General features: G+C 46.0%; 1 protein-coding gene across 1 annotated transcript in view; it reads left to right on the plus strand.

The window, feature by feature from the left end:
• ARHGAP12 (Rho GTPase activating protein 12) overlaps positions 1 to 23,837 on the plus strand; it is a 207,735-nt gene that overhangs the window by 37,960 nt on the left and 145,938 nt on the right. Inside the window, exon 2 of the mRNA XM_068235694.1 lies at positions 9,521 to 10,222. Coding sequence (XP_068091795.1) covers positions 9,584 to 10,222 — 639 coding nt within the window. The 5' untranslated portion in view covers positions 9,521 to 9,583. The remainder of the gene's footprint in view (positions 1 to 9,520; positions 10,223 to 23,837) is intronic.

A 23,837-nucleotide genomic window follows, 5' to 3' on the forward strand; every position in this document is an offset into this window, starting at 1 on the left:
AGCCATGGTAGCTGCCTCCAATGATATGCAGAGAGTGAAGTGGAGATCAGAAAGAGGGGGTTAGACAACTATATTCAGCAGAGGGTTAGCTAACCTATTCCTACCACATCTTTACTGGTGTCACTGGAATTGTCCCGGTGTTGAGTGAAAACTGTTTGTGCAGCTTAATAATTGTGTAAGAAGATGGGAAGTACTGGATAATCCATACCCTGCAGGCATGTTCCTTGCCTGCAAAGCAATGTAAATTGAGCTCACCATTCCATTCTGGAAACTAATGCTACGTACACACATGCGACAACGATCGTTCGTTGAGGACGACGAACGAACTTTTAATTGACGAAAGAACGACCGAAGTAAAGTTAGTTGTAAAAAGTGTGTAACGATCACATCGTTAGAACGAACGTTACACCACGTAAAAGCACTTAATGCGCCTGCGCATAAAATTGTAAAGTTCCTTGGAGAAAAAGTGAAATGCGCATGTCCAGCCTGGTACGAACGATCGTTTCCAACGATGTACTACTTTTGCTAACGATCGTCGGTGGTAAAAATCCGCCAAGACAGAACTTTGTTTTGTAGCGATTTGCCTCGTTCGTCGTTTGCCTTAATAGTCGTTGGTTCGTTTTTTGTAACGATCGTTGTTGGTAAAGATCGGGGAACGATCGTTACAAACGACTATAGTCGCATGTGTGTACGCACCTTAAGAAGTAGCTGGAAGTTGCGATTGAAAGTTTTTGTTTTAAGTATCCGGATTGATAGGTATTGATTGCATTAGCAAAAGTGGAATTTTTGCTTTGGAAAAAAAAGCCATCCTAGGTGCCAGTTGGAAATTTGCTCAGCCCTGTGTTCTGCCAGTAATCTGCCACGTTTTATTGTCTTCCTATGAAAAATGTGCAAGTTTATACATCTTGCAATACTTACACAAGACTGGGCAAATCTCAGGAACTTGGCAGCTGGATCAATCACTAATAATGCAGAAGTCACACTGAACACTTTTTTTAGGTTTGTTTTCCAAATGCAGTCAGTTTTTGTGTGGCAGCAGGATAGACTTGGTGTTACTGTCATCGCAATAGGGAGGAATGCAGAGGTTGCTACTGCACCAGGGCCCCAATGGACCCACGTGACCCTCTTCTAGTCGCTACATTAGCTCTTTATTGATGATCACCTCTATATGTGCGTTGAAAGACATCCATGGCTACAATTACTAGGTTATGCCTAATGATGTTGATCCAGGGATTTTATCTGATTGCCATCTGGAGTCAGGAAGGAATTTTTCCCTTTTGGGGCTAATTGGACCATGCCTTGTGGGGGTTTTTTCGCCTTCCTCTGGATCAACAGGGGTATGTGGGGGACGGGCTGGAGTTGTACTTTGTACTGGTTGAACTCGATGGACATATGTCTTTTTTCAACCAAAATAACTATGTAACTATGTGTGTTCAGTAGTGCTAATCCGCCACAATCACGTTGTTTGCAGAAAAATACAGCAGGTCGGGAATTTGCATTTGCCATCCAGGCCATGCGCGTTGCCGTCGCATTCTGATTGACCGTGTGAACACATCCCTTTGCTAACATAGAATGCGTTTACTGTCTGGAATGTTGTTGTGCTGTTTTGCTGGAAAATTGCACTTTAGAAATCTTTATTTTCATGGTAACAACCGAAATTGTACAACAAAATTCTATTCTATTCTGTCTGGAAAATGCAAAGTTTTTGTATGCAGTGTGAACAGGACTTAAAGTGGACCCGAGGAGTGGTATAGGAATGACACAGAGGAGAGTATAGGTGGCCATACATCTGCTGATTTTGCAGCTGATCGACTATCCGATTGGATATAGCAAGGAAATGAACAGCGCTACTTAAAAACAGGCAAGTGCCTACCTGCAAAAGAGTGCAAGCCCCACTTGTGGGATATAATACACACCGAGCATACACATGACCTGTCTACCACTGGAGGAGGATGTTAGTTTCCTGTAACAGCTTGCATGCAACCTATCAAGTACTCGTCCCTCCAACTGCGAAGCAGGGCTGTGGAGTCGGAGTCGGGCAATTTTGGGTGCCTGGAGTCGGAGTCGGGAAAAAATGCACAGACTCCGACTCCTAATGAATTTGTAACTGTAATTTAAATAGAAAATATGATAAAATGTTCTATTTCTCAGATAATAGTCATTAAAAATAATGTATATATACAGTAATTGTTTATTTGTGTAGTGAGCGGCCATGCTGGGTAGATACCAAATAGACTCAATTTAGAGGAGACGCTAAGGTGCTATAAAACGTTATATCTGTACAAAAAATTATGTCACCCGCGTCTTCAGTTGGTTATCAAACAATTTACTTTATTGTGCATTCCAAAACCACAAGCTGGGTACACTTGTACCTGAATTAAAACTTCCCATTTAAAATAAACTACAAGGCTGGCGTGCTCGGGTTCGCTCTTCTTGCCACTAGTCCTAGCCTAATATGCGCAATGGAGGATCGCCCGGCTTTACAGCCCATGCATAAACCCCCTGCACTTTGGCATCACTGGACTACTATGTGGCCCCACCACCATGGACGCACACTGAGGTCTCATTCACACCGCTCACTGATAGGTTGCAACCATTTTACTATAACTGCCTAAAGCTGTGGAGCTGCTTGATACTTGTATGGACTGGAAAGAGTACGCCTCAGGCATTGATTGCTTCAACACAAATCATATTGTCAGATCTTCCATCCAATACATCTAGATTTCAATCCCAGTCCGTGTCCACTTTCATAGATGCAACTTTAAAAGTCAACGTAACTTCTTACTCTGCAGCATACTTGTTGGTTTATCCTGCGTAAGGTATAGTGGTGTGAGGGGCGCGCCTCCTCTGACTCACGGTTAGCCGTTTGCCGACTTGCTCAGACTGTCATTTCACCCGGGAGCTGCTGTAATCCACTGCTTCATTTGACCGGTTACTGTGTAGCAGTCTTCCGTTCGTCTCAGGAGCCCATGCTGTTAGCTTCCTCCACGCCAGCCTTGTTTGCAGCCCCGCCCGTTGACGCGTTTCGCCCCGCCCACCGAGGCTTTCTCAAAACGGAAGGGGGCTGGGTGCCTGGAGTCGGAGTCGGGAAAAAATGCACCGACTCCGACTCCTAATGAATTTGTAACTGTAATTTAAATAGAAAATATGATAAAATGTTCTATTTCTCAGATAATAGTCATTAAAAATAATGTATATATACAGTATATATACAGTAATAGCTGTGCTTAGTCCACAAAAATGAAATAAACCAATCAAAATTAGTTACTTGTGCTGCTTCAATAAAGCAGTCCCCGTATTTTTAAGGTCAGATATACATATCTGATTGTGACTGTATATATGATGTGTACACAGGAATCTCTTATATATACTAAATAACATCTATGCTGTAAGAATAAAGCCTGATGTGTAGCTGTGTCACTAATAGAGGTGGTCAATGAGATGGAAATAATTCTGCATTGATGCTGATTTATGCAAATGTATGCACTCCCTTTGCTGATGAAATCAAATAATGTGATATGTTATTAAAATTTGGTTTGGGGACTACAAATTAAAGGGTAACTGAGACGGATGAAAAGTAAAGTTTTATACATACCTGGGGCTTCCTCCAGCCCCCTTCAGGCTAATCAGTTCCTCGCTGTCCTCCACCACCCGGATCTTCTGCTATGAGTCCTGGTAATTCAGCCAGTCAGCGCTGTCCGGCCGCATGCCGCTCCCACAGCCAGGAACATTCTGCACCTGCGCAATAGTGCTGCACAGGTGTAGTATGCTCCTGGCGGCGGAGTGTGTGCATGCGCACTACGCCTGACTGGCTCAAGTACCTGGACTCATAGCAGAAGATCCAGGTGGTGGAGGAGGACAACGAGGGACTGATTATCCTGAAGGGGGCTGGAGGAAGCCCCAGGTATGTATAAAACTTTAATTTCATCTGTCTCAGGTTTACTTTGTTACACAGTAGTACTATACTCTACATATGCACTCCCCACAGAGCTGCAGGGAATCCACTGAGAATGTTGTGCACATTGAACACAGAGGTGTTGTCTGTTTACAATCTCCTCATTCCCCTGCAGAGTACCTGCACAACACTCTAACATGTACCCACACTTACATTGCCTAGGGCCTGATAGATGTTCTTTGTTCCGGTTTGTACCTTTTACAAGTACTCTTACCAAGGACTAGTTTTAGTCTAAATGGAATAAATATATTAGTCTACATATCCTTCTCACTTCACTTGTCTTGTAAAATTCCTAAGCGTTGGCAGTTAAGAGACGAATTTCATGTTACATACTATTAATCAACAAAATTGTAATATGCAAATTAGAGGAGTCGGAGTCGTGGAGTCTGAGTCGGTGGAATCCTAAACTGAGGAGTCGGAGTCGGTGGTTTTTGGACCGACTCCACAGCGCTGCGAAGAAGTCGATCCTCCATGGGAGGGGCCTAACACTAACTAAATCCTAACCTATGTATATGCATAGCCTGGGTGCGGCTAATCAAATAAAATCGAAAATTGAAAATTGCGCAAAAGGTGGATCAGCGCAACACCAGGCCGCCTCCGAATGGCCTCCAATCAGAGGTGCGCTGAGCCCCCCCAGAAACTACAAACGCCCCTTGACCCTTGACTCAAGGTGCGTTTGTAGTTTCTGGGGGGTTGAGCGCACCTCTGATTGGAGGCCATTCGGAGGCGGCCTGGTGTTGCGCTGATCCACCTTTTGCGCAATATCCGATTGGATAATTACCAAATCGAATGAAAACCTATGTGAGTCAACCGATTTTGGGCTGAAATCAGTCGAATGTATCGATCGGACATGCTTGGGTCTTGGGTCAATGTGGTTGATCGGGTGCTTGTCAATAACAGCGTGCGACATCGAGATGAGACAAACATGGCGGAAACCCTATGCCCCCCCCTCCCCCAAATTAAAGTTCCCCTGGTGCCTCCATGACCGCTTACTATTGGGCAGTATTTCCTCTCTGAGGCCTGGGGCACACCAGAGGAGTTTTTCTGAGCGTTATGAGTTTTTAAATCTGCTGCTAATGTTATCCTAGGTGTCTGTGCACACTGGAGCAATGAGGGTTTGTAAAAAAACCCATAGCATTACATTGGGAAGAGCTTTGGAAACCTCTAAAAGCTCTTCCCAATGTAATGCTATGGGTTTTTTTACAAAACCTCATTGCTCCAGTGTGCACAGACACATAGGATAACATTAGCAGCAGATTTAAAAGCGCAAAACGCTCAGAAAAACTCCTCTGGTGTGCCCCAGGCCTGACTGCCTATTAGGACCTCCCTAAATCTTTAAATGCTTACTCTCCACCCCTCTCCTCATTCCTTTTTTTTTTTGTCCTCGACGGCTGTAGGATTCCCTGGATCTTTTCCCTTACAACACTGCATGCAGTTACCAGTCAGGTTCTATGCCTCTCTTGACTGGAGTCTCTATCTTTATTACTAATTAGTATATCTAAGGTAGAGAGCCTTTTCTGCTGCTCTTCTACACGGGGAGATGTGTTGTCTACACGGGGAGATGTGGAGGCGATCCGGCGGCTCAATTAGCCGCCAGATCGCCTCTTCCGCATCCCCGCGTGTGCACCGGATTCGATTCCCCGCTCGTCCCTGCCGGCGCCGCTTATCTTCCGCTCGATTCCCTGCCATTGTCCCCTCGTGGGGAACGAGCAGGGAATCGGCGGTAGCCAGATCCGACCTGTTATTGATAAGCCACATCGCCGCCTCATCTACCCGTGTAGATGAGGCTTTAAGGCTTAGTGGGTATCTTTAATTAAAGATTACCTGTATAGGCTGGTTCGGATGCTGTTGTGCACGAGTGCATGTTGTCACTAGTTCTGTTGAGCTGCCTGACCTATAGCGAGAGCTTAGGGGCGGTTTCGGAGAGTGGGCGGAAGTCCGACAGCCATCTTTAACCACTTAAGGACCAGGCTCTCTATGCAGGTTTGCGGCATGGCGATCAGACTAATCCCCCCCCCCCCTTTTTTTCCCCCACTAGGGGGATGTCCTGCTGGTGGGGTCTGATCGCCGCCGGCTGCCTGTGATTTGCGGGGGGGCAAAGCCCCCCTCCGCAGCGATTTCCGCCCTCTCTGCCCTTCCCACCTTCTCCCTCACGGTCTGGGCTGCGCAGGTCGGATATCCGTCCTGCGCCGCCTATGTTAGGCTTCAGACTGCGGCGATCCCTGGCCAATCAGAGGCCGGGGATCGCCGATCTCCTTTGACACTGCTGCGCAGCAGCGCCGTATGGTGTAAACAGCGGGGATTTCTTCCCCGCGTGTTTACATTTAGCCTGCGAGCCGCGATCGGCGGCTCGCAGACTGTTCACGGAGACACCCTCCGTGAATTGACATGGAACGGCCGCTCGTACGAGCGCCACGAGCGGCTGTCTCCATGTAATACCACTTACGACCAGCCGCCGCCTATCGGCGTTCGTTAAGTGGTTTTTAATATGGACAAAGAGCGGAGAGATCCGCTGACGTCATTGAGAAGTGCCGCGTTCACCGCACGGAAGGCTGTGTGGTTGGCATTCTCTGAATTTGGAGGCTGCTGTAAGGGGCAGACGGACGTGGAGTCTGCTGCAGACGGGGACAATTGGTCTTGTGCTGTGTAAATTGTGGGGAGTAGCATTGCAGTTATGCTGTTAGCTCACTGCCTAAAGAGTGGTGATATGTTGAGCAGTCTCTAATGGAGGTATGCTCTATTGCAGCTACCATTGTCTGCTGCCGCCGCTAGTTTCCACCTCTCCCATCCTCTGCATTTGCGCCCCATGGCCGGCGTGTATGATGTCACATGCATGCCACGTGCTATACGCCGGTAGTTACCTGGGGTGCAGGGGTGGAAGATGAAAGGGCTGGACACTAGCAGTGGACAGGTAAAGTATTTTAATGCATGGGGGGAAGGGGACATTACCATTTGGGGGAACAGTGACGAAAGCTGTGTGGCAGTGTCAAAAGGGGCAATTCCTGAAAGATTTCATGCTGAAATCAATTAGGAATTGGCCGCCGGTGTATGAGCAGATGATGTAGTAATGATTTACTGCACTTAGCTTGTTGGATTTACTGTGGGGGATAGTATATCGGTTTTAGCTTTACGTGTCTTCTGTCCTTGAAGTCTGACTGGGAGGAAGAAAGATGCTAATTTGTTGCAGATGTGTTGTGAGAGATAAACTTTACATTTCTGCTGAGGAGACGGTGTGTTTAGTCTGGGCAGAGCGGAGTCGCTCTCATAGCGGTAAATGAAGCCAGCAGATAATGCTCAAAGCACAACACAACAAAAAGTATCTTCTGTAATGATAACATCCGGAAAACTAATCATTGTTTAACTGGAAACAGAACAGAAACTGGAATCTTTAACTGATACTCAGTGAATGCAAATCACTGGTGGTGACCAACTGATAAAACCATTTCCAGCTGACTTATGAGTTTCTTGTGAGGCTTGAGGTGGAATTACTTGGGCAGGACTGGTGCAGAATTACAAGAAAGTACCTTGCAGTCCCATATACAACACAAACCTAGATACAGGAACTATGTATTCCACTGTAGTAGCAAACAAACTCTGAAATTGCTACTGAAAGGACCAACTACTATAAGACTGAATTCAAATTGTAGTGTATTAAAACCTAAAGCCTATGGACAGGTTTCTTTTATTTTTTAATTAGTAACCCCTCCCACCCTCCACCGCCATGTATTCTAACACTTAACCTTCCAAAGTACTCCCCAGTACTCGGCTCTCAGGGTCTTCAGCTTCAGGATCACATGACTCCCATCGAGTCGGACAGTTCATGGCGCGGAAACACACCTGAGTTGCTTCATTTCTGATTGGCGCAGCCCTGAATCCCCTTCTTAGTGTGTACCGTCTCGTCCACACGTGTCTCAGCCAAGGCTGGCCTTCTTAGACTGTAAGTACTGGAGGAGAAAGGGGACAAGATTGTGCAGACTGTGCCTACAGTTGTAATCATGCAACAAGATGTTACCTCATGCAGTGTTCTCCCCAGGCTCTTTTAACCGGGTGCTCCGCCCGGCTAATTTTGATGAGCACCTGGCTATTATTGACTTGCCCTCCTCATCCTCCTCCAATGCTGTAAGTAAAGTTGCACAAGCCCTGCATTCCCTCATCGCACCCACCCGGTTACTTTTTTGATGCAACCCAGCTGGAAAAAAATCCTGGTGAGAACTGTCGTGTACACAGTATGGGCTCTATTCACAATCACTCATGCGGTAAGAGATTTTTTACTGCTATATTACCGCCAGTGATAATTTCCACATTTTTTTCCATATTCACTAAAAATGTTCCGTTTGTTTCCAGTATGCGGGAAAAATGCGTAAAAAAAATTGGCAAACGTGTAATTACATAGTAAACATGTGGAAACCATGCGGGAAAAAAGTGACATAAAAAACTTGTCCAAAAAAAAAAAACTAAAGTCCAGCGAACACAGTACTCAAGGCTCCAGACTCCATCTAAGTCAATGGTAAGCAAAATATATCACCAAGTGCTAGTAGGTGATAAAAAAATCAATAAACTCAGAAATAAGGCGGCCCTTTTTTTTTTGCGGGAATTAAAGACTTTTGCGGACTTTACGCATGTGGGTAAACAATGTGTATAATTTTACTCATGCGGTAAATAATCATACGTAAAAATTTGTGAATGTCAAGATGGTCTTTTTTCAGTCGGGAATTTACCGCAAGTGCATTTCCGCATGTGGAAAAGGATTGTGAATAGAGCCCTATGTGTTGGCACAGTCTCCACAATCTTGTCCCCTTTCTCCTACTGTACTAGTAGCCTGTGATGGTGATCCCTGGCTGTGACATGTCCCAAGGATCAGCTAGAGGAGACAGTCCACGCTGAGATAATTAGGACAGCTGGATGGAGACGATTTAGCGGCATCAGGAACTTGGCCAGCCAGGAGGCTAATATTGTTAAAGGGGACCTGAACTCTTGCACAGGACAGAAGGAAAACAAAGAAAAATGCACACTTTATGTATTTAGAGAGCTTAGCCTGTCCAATTCCCCCTCATCTGTGACTAATCACCAGTGCAGTTTGATCTCTCAGCTGTGTCAGCTGGCTGCCTCGGCAGAGCAGCTTATCTGCAGATGTTAACCCTATGTCTGCTTCCATGAAAGCAGGAAGTAGACACACTGCAGATTTATTACACGATTTAAATCAGCTGTGACAAAGAAATGTTTTTCTTTAAAGGTTATTAAGCTGTGTTGCTTATCTTTTCGAGCAGAGAAGTTCTGAGTTCAGGCCTGCTTTAACGAACTGATAAAGACAATCTGGAGTCCGGTACTAACAGACCACTGAATCAGCAGACCAATGGTCCTATCTACGAACTGCTGGAAGTGGCAGGACTTACCCATTGCGTCAGGGAATTTTACGGTTTCTAAACTTGTTAAAAAGTATATGCAAATTGCATGGACTTATCAAAATTGACAGGAAGTGTATTCGATTGGACTAGTTTCAAGCTGCTTACAATTTACTCTTTAATAATCCTTTTTCCTATTTTTTCCCCCTCCTTTTTCTTCTAGAATTTTCGGAACGCAGCCATAATGCAGGTAACTTTCCTAAAAAGGTGATAAGTGTCCTTGAACATGGCTGACAAGAGCGGGAGGCCGATACCGGGGCCGGTGTACATCGAGGTAGAATATGACTACGAGTACGAATACAAGAACAAGAAGGTGGTTATAAAGCAGGGGGAGAGATATATTTTGATGAAAAAGTCCAATGAAGACTGGTGGCAGGTGAGGCCGGATGAAAACTCTAAGCCGTTATACGTTCCAGCCCAATATGTGAAAGAACTGGGCAGGAAGGCACTCATGCCGCCGGTCAAACCCACTGTCCTGCCCAACAGTCCTCTGAAGGTCATGCAAGGCTTACAGAGATCCACTGAGAACATCAACAAATCTCCAGAGCTCTCCAGCTTCGGTAAATCTCCTTCCATTCGGGATGCCAACCAGAACTTTGGGCCCAGCAGCAGCCCTGGGCAAACACGAGGACTGACTCTAGACCTGGTACAGAACAATGGCAAGCTGGGTACGGATTTACACTCGCCAAAGCCCACCAGCAGGAGCCCCTCTGCCTTGCACTTTTCTGGTCCGGAGATGATGGAGATCGAAAAGACCAGCTTCTCAAATGAACTCTCTGACTCAGCCGGGGAGAACTCCGAAAAACTCCTGGCAGACTCAGAATCCGGAGATGAACTGAGTAGCAGCTCAACGGAACAACTGCAGGTAAGCTTACACCTGTAATCGCTTAACCATTTAAAGCTGCCTGTAATGGTGAAAAAAACAGCTGCTTTAGATCAGCTCGTAGGACTGGTTTGTTATAAAAGGAAATGATTGACCAGGGCTCGCCCTCATGGCAGCTGTTTTGAAGTATCTGTTTTTAAGAGGAATTGATGAGTTTCGTAATACAGTTATAGAAGTGAGAGGGATTTGGAGTCTGCCATATGTATTTCCTTTTAAACAATACCAGTTGCCCGGCACTCCTGTTGATCATTCTGGCATCAGTAGTGTCTGAATCGTACACCAGAAACAAGTGTGCAGCTAAATTTGTCAGACATCTGATCTGCATGCTTGTTCAGGGTCTGCGGCTAAAAGCATTAGAGGCACAGGAACAGCAGGACAGCCCGGCAACAGATACTATTTAAAATGATTAAATATGACAGCCTCCATATCCCTCTAACTTCTGGTTCCCTGTAAGGTTGATTTTGTGGTTTTCCCTGTGCTCATATTTGATATGTAAGGTATGTGCAGATAAGTAGGCTTTTACCTCTCTGTTATAAGTGTTGCTTTGTCCTTAAAACAGTAAGTGGTACTGTTCCTATATGAGGAAAAATAATTTATTATAGCCCTGGTGGGACATCAATCACTCCACCTTGATTTTACAGTAAAAATAGTTCTAGCAGTGCTGGCATTGCCAACATTTTATTAAAGAACTACTCTAGGATATAACGTAAGCTTCTACTTATTTGCATCAGTTTTTGTCATTTATTTATTTATTTTTTTATAGCATTTTTGTTGTTGTTCCCTCTCAGCTGAAAACTGCATTCCTGCCATATCACAAGATGGACTGTTTCACCTTTTATGTTGTGTAAAGTCTGAGCCATCATTTGGTATTTAAAGGACTCCTGAAATGAGAGGTGTATGGATGGCTGCCATAGTCATTTCCTTTTAAACAGTACCAGTTGCCTGGCAGTTCTGATCAGCTTCAGTAGACAATGAACAGAGGCGCCAAAAGTATAAGATTAAATGAGCTTAAAAACCAACTTAAATGGCAAAATTGAAGGAGGAAGTGGTGGTCTTACCTCCCTCAAGCAGACACGACAACGACTGCGATTCAGTCAGTCAAACACATTTATTAGGAACTCCAAAAAGAAATGCAACACATTATTATATAATAACACATTTATGATTGTATGAGTGTATTCATACTTTGGTCTCTGGCATTTTCAGTTTGATACACCTCCCTATATTGCCTGATGAAGCGGGGTTGAACCTGCGAAACGCGTTGCATTTCTTTTTTGGAATTCCTAATAAATGTGTTTGTCTGAATCGCAGTCGTTGTCGTGTCTGCTTGAGGGAGGTAAGACCACCACTTCCTCCTTCAATGTTGCCATTTAAGTTTGATTTTAAGCTCATTTAATCTAATCTTATACTTTTGGCGCCTCTGTTCATTGTATACAATTTTGAGTCCACCCTTGGTGGAGAGTTGTTACCCTTTCTTCCTGTCTACAGAGAGCGACTTCTTAATCCTGAGTGGGGTCAGGACAATCTTCCCACCTGCCTTTACAGTGGTTGCCTGCTGGTGACCCTGACTTGTGAGTATCTAGCAATACAAACTTATTGCCACCTTGTCCAGTACGAATTACACTATTGGGACTCTTGGTGTTCCCTGTTTTTATGGCTTCAGTAGAGTCTCAATTACACACCTGAAACAAGCATGCAGCTAATCAGATCAGAGCACCTGATCAGCATGCTTGCTCAGGTTCTATGGCTAAAATTATTAGAGGCAGAGGATCAGCAGGACTGCCAAGGCAACTGGTATTGTTTAAAGGAGAACTGTAGTGAAAGGTATATGGAGGCTGCCATATTGATTTCCTTTTAAGCAATGCCAGTTACCTGGCAGCCCTGCTGAGCTATCTTCCTTCAGAATCACATCAGAAACAAGCATGTAGCTAATCTTATCAGATCTGACAAAAATGTCATAAACCTCTAATCTGCTGCATGCTTGTTTAGGGTCTGTGGCTAAAAGTTATCAGAGGCAGAGGGTAAGCAGGACAGCCAGGCAACTGGTATTGCTTAAAGGGAAATCAATATGGCAGCCTCTGTTTAGCTCTCACTACAGTTCTCCTTTAAAAGGAAATAAATATGGCAGCCTACATATTCATCAACTTCAGGTGTCCTTTAAAGATGACTTCACCTCTTTCAGTCAGTCTGCCAGCTGCCTGTCTTCTGCAGCTGATACAGGACAAACGTTGTTTCCTGTTAAATGTCCAGGATAATGACACTTGGTGGATTCTCCTTTAATTGCATCCTGTTATTTCCCCCCTCTTGTGGGTATCTGCTGCCTGCTGTAGTGCAGCAATGGAAGGAAGCGTTCCTGTATGTTATGTAGCACGCTGTACATGTCTGTGTCGGGGAGGGGAGTTGTGTGGGATGCAGTACGAATGTGAGCCTTCTGCAACCATAGTGATAGATTCTGTCTAGTTTCCTCTCTGGGTGATGTATGACTGCGCGATGCATTTTGACAAGTGGTCGTCAGCATGGATTGGTTCGCAACAGATTTTGCTGCACTTGTTTCAAGGGAAGAATTTGAGTCCTTTTTCGTTCAGACAGAAACATAGCAGATGGGTTTGCAGACCTGGAGATCTGCATGTAGTATCATTGATCTGAACATGAATAGTATTAACATTCATAATTTTACATGTGCAAGAACTCTCAACTCCCTGTATCCTGCCAACAGTGGCATAGCAATAGGGGATGCAGAGGTTGAGACCGCACTGAGGCCCCTGGATCAGAGGGGACCTCTTTCAGCCACTGCAGTGTTCTCCCCAGGCTCTTTTAGCCAGGTGCTCCACCCGGCTTATTTTGGTGACCATTCGGCTGTCATCAGCTCAGCTCCTCATCTGCCTCATATGCTGTACACAGAATTGCACAGAGAAGCGCTGGCCCTGCATTGTCCTGATGTGTCCCACCCGGCTGGAAAAAATGTATGGGGAGAGCACTGCACCATATAAGCTCTTCATTGGTGTTATGTTAGTAATTATCCCCTCTATATGTGCTTTGAATAGTGGTAATAATGAACAAACTGTTCTTCTCCCATGATTACATGTCTCTGACACTGTGGATGTCCTTGGCAGATTTTGGTGCTCAATATCAATTATTCTGTATAGAGTGCTTGAGGAGACCCCATGTAAAACTCACACTGGGTCCCAGAGCTTCTTAGCTACACCACTGCTTACTCATGCTATGTGGATGAGTCTGAAAGTTAACTAGAGAGACAAATTATTAACAGCTCCAGGAATAATATTTATTTATAAATCGTCAACATTCTGTGGTGCTGAACAAACTTAGAAACAAACATGGGGTACATTATAATGCAGACAATGGTGTACACCAAATATAGACACTGGTACAAAGTACAGCATTGGTAGACCTAGTAATTACAGTGACAAATATACACCGTTATCCAGAACTCTGGTAACCAGAAGTCTCATCTTACCGGCATGCCTGATGGATAACAGCGACTTTCTTTTTGGGGAGGTTTTGTGGATGTTTGCTGCATTTAATATACTCACCGAGGCTCCAGCGATGTGTAGCAACCTTCCTCTTGCTCCTAGTGGCCTCTGGCGTCCGCGCATGCAAGTCGGCGTGTCACGTGACCTGGTGCGGGTCAGGTGACAGGTCTGCTTCCGTGCGTGGGGAAAGCCAGAAAGCTGCTAGGAGCAAGTGGAAGGCTGCTATATGGCGCTGGAATCTTGGTGAGCATTTGGGGAGGGAGGTTTGTGCATTTTAGGCCGGATGCTCAAGCAACCAGCAACCATATGTATCTGGCATCAGGTGATCCCTACCGGTGTCTGATATATGGGACTCTGCTGTAACAGGAATAAAATGTATAACAAATCTGACCACAAAGGGGTGAAAGAACCCTGCCTAAAGGAATAGGCACAGGATCAAGAGCCTTTTCCCATATAAGGATACTGTATGGCTCTTAGCCAATCAGCATGTTCTGCTTTACGGGGAGGAAGGAGGACCATTAAGTGACACCTCCAGGGCCATTTATTGTTATTAATCAGTCATGATTTTCCAGTGTGCCTGTTTGCTAATGAACCGTCGGCTGGCATAATCTATCTGCTCTTGGAAAAATGCCTGAAACTATCTTGAACAAGTGTTTCATGAAGCGCATGTAGGTCTTCATACAGTTTTGGATTTTGCCAAAACCAAGTTACCGTATATACTCTGATATAGGTCGAGAAATTTAGGACTAGCTCAAAGTGTAAAAGTGTGTGTGTGGGGGGGGGGGGGGGGGGGGGAGGGGTCGGTTTGTACTTGAGATAGTCCTAAATTTACCAACTTATAGCCAGGATGAGAGGGCTGCCTTTCTCTCTCCCCCTCCCTGTAGTGGACTAGTGGCCGGGGACTTTCATCCTCCCACCCACGATCACCCAAAGGACCTCCACCACTCTATCTTCCCCTGTGTAAAATGCTGTGGAATCGCCGCAGCCGACTTACGATTCCAGCACCAGCTGTCATGTGCACTCTTCCTCACTCGCTCGGAGTCATGTGACTTCTGGAGGCGGTATTCTAATGCACGCAAGTCTGCATACCGCCGGCTCCCGTAGTCACAGGATGCAACATGAGTGAGGAAGTGGAGAGTGCGTGACAGCTGGTGCTGGTATCGTAAGTCGGCTGCGGCGATTCCGCAGCATTTTACACAGGGGAAGATAGAGTGGTGGAGGTCCTTTGGGTGATGGTGGGTGGAAGGTAGGGAGGATTAAAGATCCCAGCAGCCACTTCACTGCTGCTGCACACAGCATTCAATTACACGGGGGAAGATAGAGATGTAGACATGCTTTGGGTGAGGGAGGATTAAAGTCCCTTGCAATCATTTTGCTCCTGCCGTGGACTACACAGCATTTCATTACACATGGTGGGGATGTGGGGGTGGGGGTAGAGAGGGGGACACCCTTTGGGTGATGGTAGGTGGGAGGTAAGATCAATGTCTCCAGCCCACTAGTGCTCTGCAGGGAGGAAGAGAGACAATGCATGGCTGCACTTGGGGGCCAGGAGGGGTTAATAGCCACAATACTGTATGCAGTGCAGCCATTAACCACTCCTGGTCCCCAAATGCAGTCGTTAACTTTTAGGGGTAGACTTATACTGGAGACACAGAACAATTCCAGCTTAAGGGGCTCAAATATTGGGGTCGACTTATACACGAGGTCGACTTGTATCCGAGTATATACGGTAGTTATTAGTGGTGTTTATTATTATTTAGTATTTTATATAGCAATGACCTCTTCCGCAGTGCTGTACAGAGTATATTGTATTGTCACTTACCTGTCCCTCAGAGGAGCTCACAATCGAATCCCTACCATAGTCATATGGCTATGTATGTATCGTGTAGTGTGTGTATTGTAGTCTAGGGCCAATTTTAGGAGGCAATTAACTTATCTGGATGTTTTTGGAATGTGGGAGGAAACCGGAATGCCCAAAGGAAACCCCCGAAGACACTGGGAGAACATACAAACTCCATGCAGATAGTGCCCTGACCGGGATTTCGAACTGAGGATCCAGCGTTGCAGGGTGCGAGTGCTAATCACTACGCCACTGTGCTGCCGTTAATGTCTCTACTTGCTTCTAGCCTATTTTTCGGTGGTTGAAAACATGATGTGGTTATTATTATTATTATTATTATTTAGTATTTATATAGCGCCAACATCTTACGCAGCGCTGTACAGAGTATATCATCTTGTCACAAACTGTCCCTCAGAGGAGCTCACAATCTAATTCCCTACCATAGTCCTATGTGTCTGTATGTATTGCGTAGTGTATGTGTTAGTCTAGTGCCAGTTTTTAGGGGGAGCCAATTAACCTATCCGTATGTTTTTGGGATGTGGGAGGAAACCAGAGTGCCCGGAGGAAACCCACACAGACACAGAGAACATACAAAGTCCTTGCCGATGTTGACCTGGCTGAGATTCGAACCAGGGACCCAGTGCTGCAGGGCGAGAGCGCTAACCACTACGCCTCTGTGCTACCTATAGGTTGCAGGAAAACTATTAAAAAAACAAAAACAAACCTTCAAGCCGCATTTAGAATGCATTTACCACGTTTTAAATATTGCCTGCACGGTTTTGTTACTGCCTGATACTAAACATGCGCTGCTATGAAGTGCCTGAGTGAACTATGCCGGACAGTCCCGCTGATCACTACGGCACTCAGTAAAGTTACAGTTTCTGGTCAAGGAAGCTGCTAGAACGAGTGCCAAAAGCACTTATGTGAATGACCCCTAAAGGGGCTGATGGCATAAATCAGCAGGCTGTGATTGATGTAGTGTGAGTACAAGATATAAATACAGTGCCTGCTATCTTATAATGTCCCGGTGTATGGATGCTTTACTTATTTTATACCATCTCAATAGCTGTTGTGCGTAGCTTAGCTTTGTGCTGCATTTGTGTCCTTGACGAAGACGTGATATAACCCGTCTGATACACTCCGCCTCACTCTGCAGAGGGTTGCTAGGCACTGCTCACCTTTTATGGAGATTGGCTATGGTGAAGCTGTGTGTAGGTTTTTACACAGAATTAGATAGGCATTAAACTGATGTCACTGTGTGTGATGGGGAAACAAAACGAATGACAATCACGATTTTCTAAAGGTGCCCATACATGCACCAATTCCCCCCCCCCCCCAATGCAGCAAACCAATCGATCACCCTCTGATCATGAGTGTGATCGATTAATTTGATTACACCAACACACAGCACGTAAATTCTCAATAGATTTCAGTAGAAATCTGTTTCAGAACTCTTTGATCAGTGCAGCGCTATGGCCCATTGATTAACTACCACTCCTGGCCTCAATTGATGATGAAAATTTTCCAACATGTCTGACCGATCCTTCCCATCGATATTAGACCAAAATCAAATTCAATCAATTGGATATGTTGGTCAATAAGTTTTTGAGCAGAGTAATTGAACCTGCTGGAATTCAAAAGGGAAAATTGATGCTTGTAAGGACAACTAAAGTGTGCGGAATATGAAGGCTGTGATATTGTTTTCCCTTTAAACAATACCAGTTGCCTGCCAGCACTGCTGGTCTATTTGGCTGCAGTAGCGTCTGAATCACACCAGAAACAAGCATGCAGCTAATCTTGTCAGATCTGTCAATGTCAGAAACACCAGATCTGCTGCTTGCTTGTTCAGGGTCTATAGATAAAAGTATTACTGGGCAGAGGATTAGCAGGATAGCCAGGCAACTGGTATTGCTTAAAAGGAGATAAATATGACCGCCTCCATATACCTTTCACTTAAGTTGTCCTTTAACTTGGGGGGGGAGGTGTGTGTGTGTGTGTGTGTGTGTGTGTGTGTGTGTGTGTGTGTGTGTGTGTGTGTGTGTGTGTGTGTGTGTGTGTGTGTGTGTGTGTGTGTGTGTGTGTGTGTGTGTGTGTGTGTGTGTGTGTGTGTGTGTGTGTGTGTGTGTGTGTGTGTGTGTGTGTGTGTGTGTGTGTGTGTTGTACTAACTGGAAATGGGAGGGTTGTAGAGGCCACCAATTCTGACTTGCACAAATAATGCTCTCCTGGCTGTTGCGCTGATCCTCTGTCTGGGATACTTTCTGTGTGACTGACCCAGGACCGGTGTGCAGATCAGAAGTCCTGACACAACTTTCTCCATGCTTGGTGCAAGTGCGAAGTCAAAGATCAGCATCACAGCCAGGCTCTGTGTTCCTCTAACTCCAGAATATGGATAGTTGCCTCAGTAGTGGGAAGCCTCTGGGTGGTCCAGAGGCTTCTCAGATCATCTTTAAAACCACTGCAGCTGCACAGGACTTTTTTCTTCTGGCCGCACTCCTGGCTCTGTACACTGGACATACGCAAGTGAGGCTCCGTGCATGCTTGGTAGAATGATGTGCTTGAGCACTAAGTAAAAATTAAATCCGGGTGCAGCGCCTGTCGCACTTGACAAATAAAGTTGATTCTGATTGAAAAGGTTTCTTGTGGCCATGTCCCACCAGTGTATGAGCACATCTGTACAAGGCATGTGTGAGTAAAGTCCACACATACCACATTGTTTTATGTTTTTAGAAAACTTTCTAGCAACCACGGCTACAGTACGTGGCTTGGTTTTAGCAGGTACCCAAAACTCTTTTCACACCTCCCACATTTTCAGATCACAAGGATCACATCACTTCACCACCCCCAGAGTCCAACTAAAAACCTTTGGAGCCACAGCCTTCAGCCATGCTGCCCTTACCTTTTGGAATGCCTTACCTCACCCATTCAAGAAAGCTCCAACCCTGGAGGTGTTAAAATCAAAACTGAAAATCCACCTGTTCAGTCTGGCATTTATGAACGCATAACTTTATCCTGTGTACTGATCTGAGACAGGCTTTTGCGCTTTTGGGTCCTCTGGGAGAAAGCCATATAATGCAGGCCAGTTTATTGAGGCAAAGCACCCATGTTGGTAATCATTACTGCCACAGTGAAGAGCAAGTACATTGGTTGATGCTGGGCACCTATGAGCCAGGTGCAGCCGCCTTTGCAAACCAGGTTCCCATGCCACCGTATTGGGCTTTATGTGAGTAATAACACACAATAACACTGTTTGTGTCCTTATGTTGTTTTGTTGCCTTGTAAAAAAACAAATCTACCACTTTCAGAATGGCAAATGTTCTCATAAATCATTAATGATACAAACTTAGTAAATGTGCTTTTTATTCTAAAACAAATCTAGTGTATAAATATTTTATGTGCCGAGGCCAATAAACACATCCATTTCACAGAGCTTGAGGCAATTTGTCGTGTGATTATCTCAGCCAAGGAAGGCACGCAGCATACGCGTGGGTTAAAAGTTTAGTCAGGTTGGCTGCAAACCATTATTTAAAACTTTGCTTTTTATGCCATAACTGAGAGTCCATTGGTTGAATGTGCCCTAGTTTTAAAATAGAATATAAATAAATATTCGGCAGCTTATTTAAAATGCCAATATGAACCAAACAGAGGTACAGTGTCTGCACAAAATGCACTGGTGGACTTCGAAAACTGGTTGGACCCTCCTGTGGGGTGCACACGTAATAGAAGTATTCCAATGTAGCAGTAGAAAAACAGACAATGCACCATCCACAATTTATTTATCCACCATCACCAGTGCAGGAATTACAAGCAGCATACAAGTGACGACCTAACAGCCGTGTCGCGGCACCCATCCTGGTGCTGGTGGATAAATAAATCTCTTAAAGTGGACCCAAATTAAAAATACAAGATTTCAGAAATCTATTTTCTAAATTTATAATAATAAATAGCAGCCTTTTTTTCAGCTGCATGATGACAAGTATAAAATATTTTACATTTATTGGAGGAAGCCCTCCATCCCTTTCAAATTGCCGGAACAGAATCCGGCAAACTGGTGGCGTAGATGGTGTCCGGCAATGGAGGAATTGCTAATGGCTGCCCCCAGTATAACCCTAGCTATGAAAAGAGAAGGGTGAAAAGCATGCACTGAAATGATCATAGGTTTGAAGGAGTCTTTATTTATCTTTGTATGTGTCAGAGTGGTGCAGCTAAATATTTTTAATTAAAAAAATGTTTGGTTTGGGTCCGCTTTAAGCATTGTGGAAGGTGCATTGTCTGCTTTACTACTGCTACATTATTTCAAATGCCCATAGAATATTTTAACACCTGAAAGTGGACCCGAACTCTTGCACAGGACAAAACTGAGAAATGCACCCTGTATGTATTTAGAGAGTTTAGCCTGTCTAATTCCCCCCTCATCTGTCTCATCACAAGTTGTAATCTGATCCCTCAGCTGTGGCAGCTGACTACCTCGGCATAGCAACTAATTTGAAAGCATCGGATGATATGTCTGCTTCCATGAAAGCAAGAAGTAGATACACTGCAGATTTATTGCAGGATTTGTATCAGCTGTAACAAAGAAATGTTTTTTTCTTTTAACCAGCTGAGCGGTCTGGACGAGCTCAGCTCGTCCAACACCGCCAGCGGCTGCCGCTCAGGCCCTGCTGGGCCGATTTTAATGAAATAAAAAGCAGCACACGCAGCCGGCACTTTGCCAGCCGCGTGTGCTGCCTGATCGCCGCCGCTCTGCGGCGATTCGCCGCGAGCAGCGGCGAAAGAGGGTCCCCCCAGCCGCCTGAGCCCAGCGTAGCCGGAACAAAAAGTTCCGGCCAGCGCTAAGGGCTGGATCGGAGGCGGCTGACGTCAGGACGTCGGCTGACGTCGATGACGTCACTCCGCTCGTCGCTATGGCGACGATATAAGCAAAACAAGGAAGGCCGCTCATTGCGGCCTTCCTTGTTTATTCTGGGCGCCGGAGGCGATCGGAAGATCGCCTCCGGAGCGCCCTCTAGTGGGCTTTCATGCAGCCAACTTTCAGTTGGCTGCATGAAATAGTTTTTTTTTAATTTAAAAAAAACCCTCCCGCAGCCACCCTGGCAGAATGCCAGGGTGGTTAAAGGAATTATAAGGCAAAAAAAAGTTTCACTTAGGCCCGGTTCACATTAGCGGTGGCCGTCCGGAATCGCCGTGCCGGAGCCGGACCGCTTTCAGAACGGACGGAACGGACGCACGGCATGGCAATGAAAGCCTATGCGTCCGTTCACATGCGTCCGTTCTGCCGGACCGGAGCCGGACCGGATCCGGGCCGGATCCGGACTCCGGCGTCCGTTCCAACATGCGCTATTTTTTGGTCCGGCTCCTCCGGCAGCCGTATCCGGAGCGGAGCCGGACTGCACCATCCGGCCAATACAAAGCAATGAGAGCCGGAGAGCGCACAACACACTGGCTACAAAAACCGGACGTTCTACCCCACTTCCTATGCATTTTGGATGGGGACCACATGGGCCCAGCGAAGAGTGGGGCAGCAGCGATTTCATGCTGGAGCTCTTTTTGCCAGCAACATGTCTGCTGAAGGAGGCGAACAACAGAGAGAATTCCCAGGTTTACGAGTAACAACAGAGAGAATTCCCAGGTTTACGAGTAAATGCCTGGATCCATGGTCCCAACTGCAGTCTCTGTATCCACGGATGGTCTCCACACGTCCACCTGTCTCCAACAATGACCCCAGACCCTTCTGCTGACCTCCCAGACCCCAGGTAATTAAAAGGATGTTATCTCCTTAAGAAACCGGATCCGGACCGCAACCGTGTTCACACCGCACGGAAACCGGATGCAAACGGACCGGATCCGGATAGGAACCGTACGGATCAGGTCCGGTCCGGATACGGTGCGGTCCGGACATCCGGTGCGGTTTTTACTAAACCGCAAGTGTGAACCGGGCCTTACCTGGGGCTTCTCCCATCCCCATGCAGCCATCCTGTGCCCTCTAGTCACTCACTGCTGCTCCGGTCCCCCTCTGCCAGCTGGTTTTGTTTTTGCCGACCTCGGGGCCGGGGGGCCGCATTGTGTAAATTTTTACGCATTCCCGCTGGTGCAGGAACATTAACACATACGTTTTTACGCGTTACTGGGTCAATGCGTACATTTTTATGAGGTCGGCAAAAACAAAACTAGCTGGCGGAGGGGGACCGGAGCAGCAGTGAGTGGCTGCATGGGGCTGGTAGAAGCCCCAGGTAAGTGAAACTTTTTTTTTTTTTTTTTTTTTTGCCTGACAGTTCCTTTAACCTTCTGCAGCCCGCGTCACGCCAGTAGGCGTGGCCACGGTGGCAGCCCCAGGACCGCCTAACGCCAATTGGCGTAAAGTCCTGGGGCTCTATTTTGCATGAGATCGCATAATTGGCCGGCTGTGGGGAGGGAGGGAATACATTTAAAGAAAGAGGTTTTTAGAAAAAAAAACAGAGAGCTCTGTTGGTGGGGAGAAAAGGGGGGGGGGGGGGGGAAATCACTTGTGTGCTGAGTTGTGCGGCCCTGCAGCTTGGCCTTAAAGCTGCAGTGGCCAATTTTGCTAAAAATGGCCTGGTCACTAGGGGGGGTTAGCCCTGCAGTCCTCAAGTGGTTAAGGTTCTTATGCTGTTGTTTATCTTTTAAAGCAGAGAGGAAGTTTTGAGTTCATTTCCGCTTTAAAACACAAGCTTTAGATTTAGGTCAGTGTCACACTTAGCAGAATCGTGTGAGTTTTCCAATGTGTTTTATGGGGAACACTTATGCGATTCTGCTAAGTGTGTCCCCCCCCCTAGGCTTGCCAGCATACTGCACACTAGCCCTGGGAATCACTAGTGTATAGCCCCATTCCAGGCAGGCAAAACACTTACAATTACTTGATGTATTTCTGTTGTTGTAAATCTCATGAATTTTCTTTGGAAAAACCTTGATGAAATCATAACTTTTTAAGTCTCAGCTGTTAATGATACCAGGCTTACACACTTCTGACACCAGTAAATGACAAATGGTGAATTTGCTTGCTGCTACATTTGGGGCTATGGAGACAGAGAAGTCTTTTGACTCAAACTCATCAGTTTTTGGCAACTCAGACTAATCTTTCTTAAAGTAACCCCGAGGTGAGAGTGGTATGAAGGCTACCATATTTATTTCTCCAGAAGCTTCCCGTGTCGTCCTCCACACCACAGCCCTGGATCCTCTAACGCAGGCCTGCCTACACTTTTTCAGCTCGCAAGCTACTTTGAAATTTGCCATGACCAAGAGTAGCCAAGTATAGGTGATACTTCAAGAAAAAAATGAAAAATGGTGTGTGGCACTTCCCAAAATTCAAAAAAGTAAGCTGTTGGTCTACTATGGCAACAATGCTTCTCTCTGCCCTGTAGTACCTTGCGCTGTGTAATGTGACTGCTGCCCACTTTAGACGTCTGCTCCGCTCAATGAAGAAGAAAGCCACATGAATAATAGTAATCACCAGAAGAGAGAAACAGCGTGCACCTTCCGTCTCTCAAAATGTACTTGCATAATATAACAGTCTATATACACACAATCATGATGGGCACTTCATATAGAAAACAAGTGTTTAGATGGTGTGATGCCGGGCATCTCTTACGTGTCCCGAGCATGCAGGGTGAGTGGTGCAGGAGGTGGGTGGAGGCTCAAAGCGGTGGAGCGACTGCCGTTTTGCGTACCACGGCGTGACCAAGCGTCAGACTCGAAATTTTGAGAGACGGAAGGTACACACTGTTTCTTTCTTCTGGTGATTACTATTAGCCAAGTATAGGTGCCCAGTACAGGTAGCTAAATATAGGTGCCAAGTACAGGAAGCTAAGTATAGGTGCCCAGTACAGGTAGCTTAGTATAGGTATCACTTACCTCCCTCCAGCATTGGTGTCTGTGTCCCGGTCTCCCCTCCTTCATCCGCAGCTCCTCCTCCTTCATCTGCGGATGAGACATCGGGCGTTTGGTCCGGTGGGCGGCAAATGTGGCCGCGTCCCATGAGATTCTGCTGCCACTGCTTGCAGCCAGTCAGGGAAGGGATGGGGAGGGTAGATGTGTGGCTGAAGGGAGAGGCCCTCCCTTTCAGCCACGCATCTCCCCTCCCCATCCCTTCCCTGATTGGCCGCGATCTACAGGTGCCAGCAGTCAAATTTGATAGGATGCGGCCCTGATCTACCCATCAGTCAGTCGCGATCTACCGGTAGATCGTGATCGACCTATTTGGCACCCCTGCTCTAACAGTTATCAAGTGCTCCCCGGCGCAAGCTAGTGTGG

This window comes from Hyperolius riggenbachi, chromosome 5, assembly GCF_040937935.1.
Source record: "Hyperolius riggenbachi isolate aHypRig1 chromosome 5, aHypRig1.pri, whole genome shotgun sequence".
Classification (NCBI taxonomy): Eukaryota; Metazoa; Chordata; class Amphibia; order Anura; family Hyperoliidae; genus Hyperolius; species Hyperolius riggenbachi.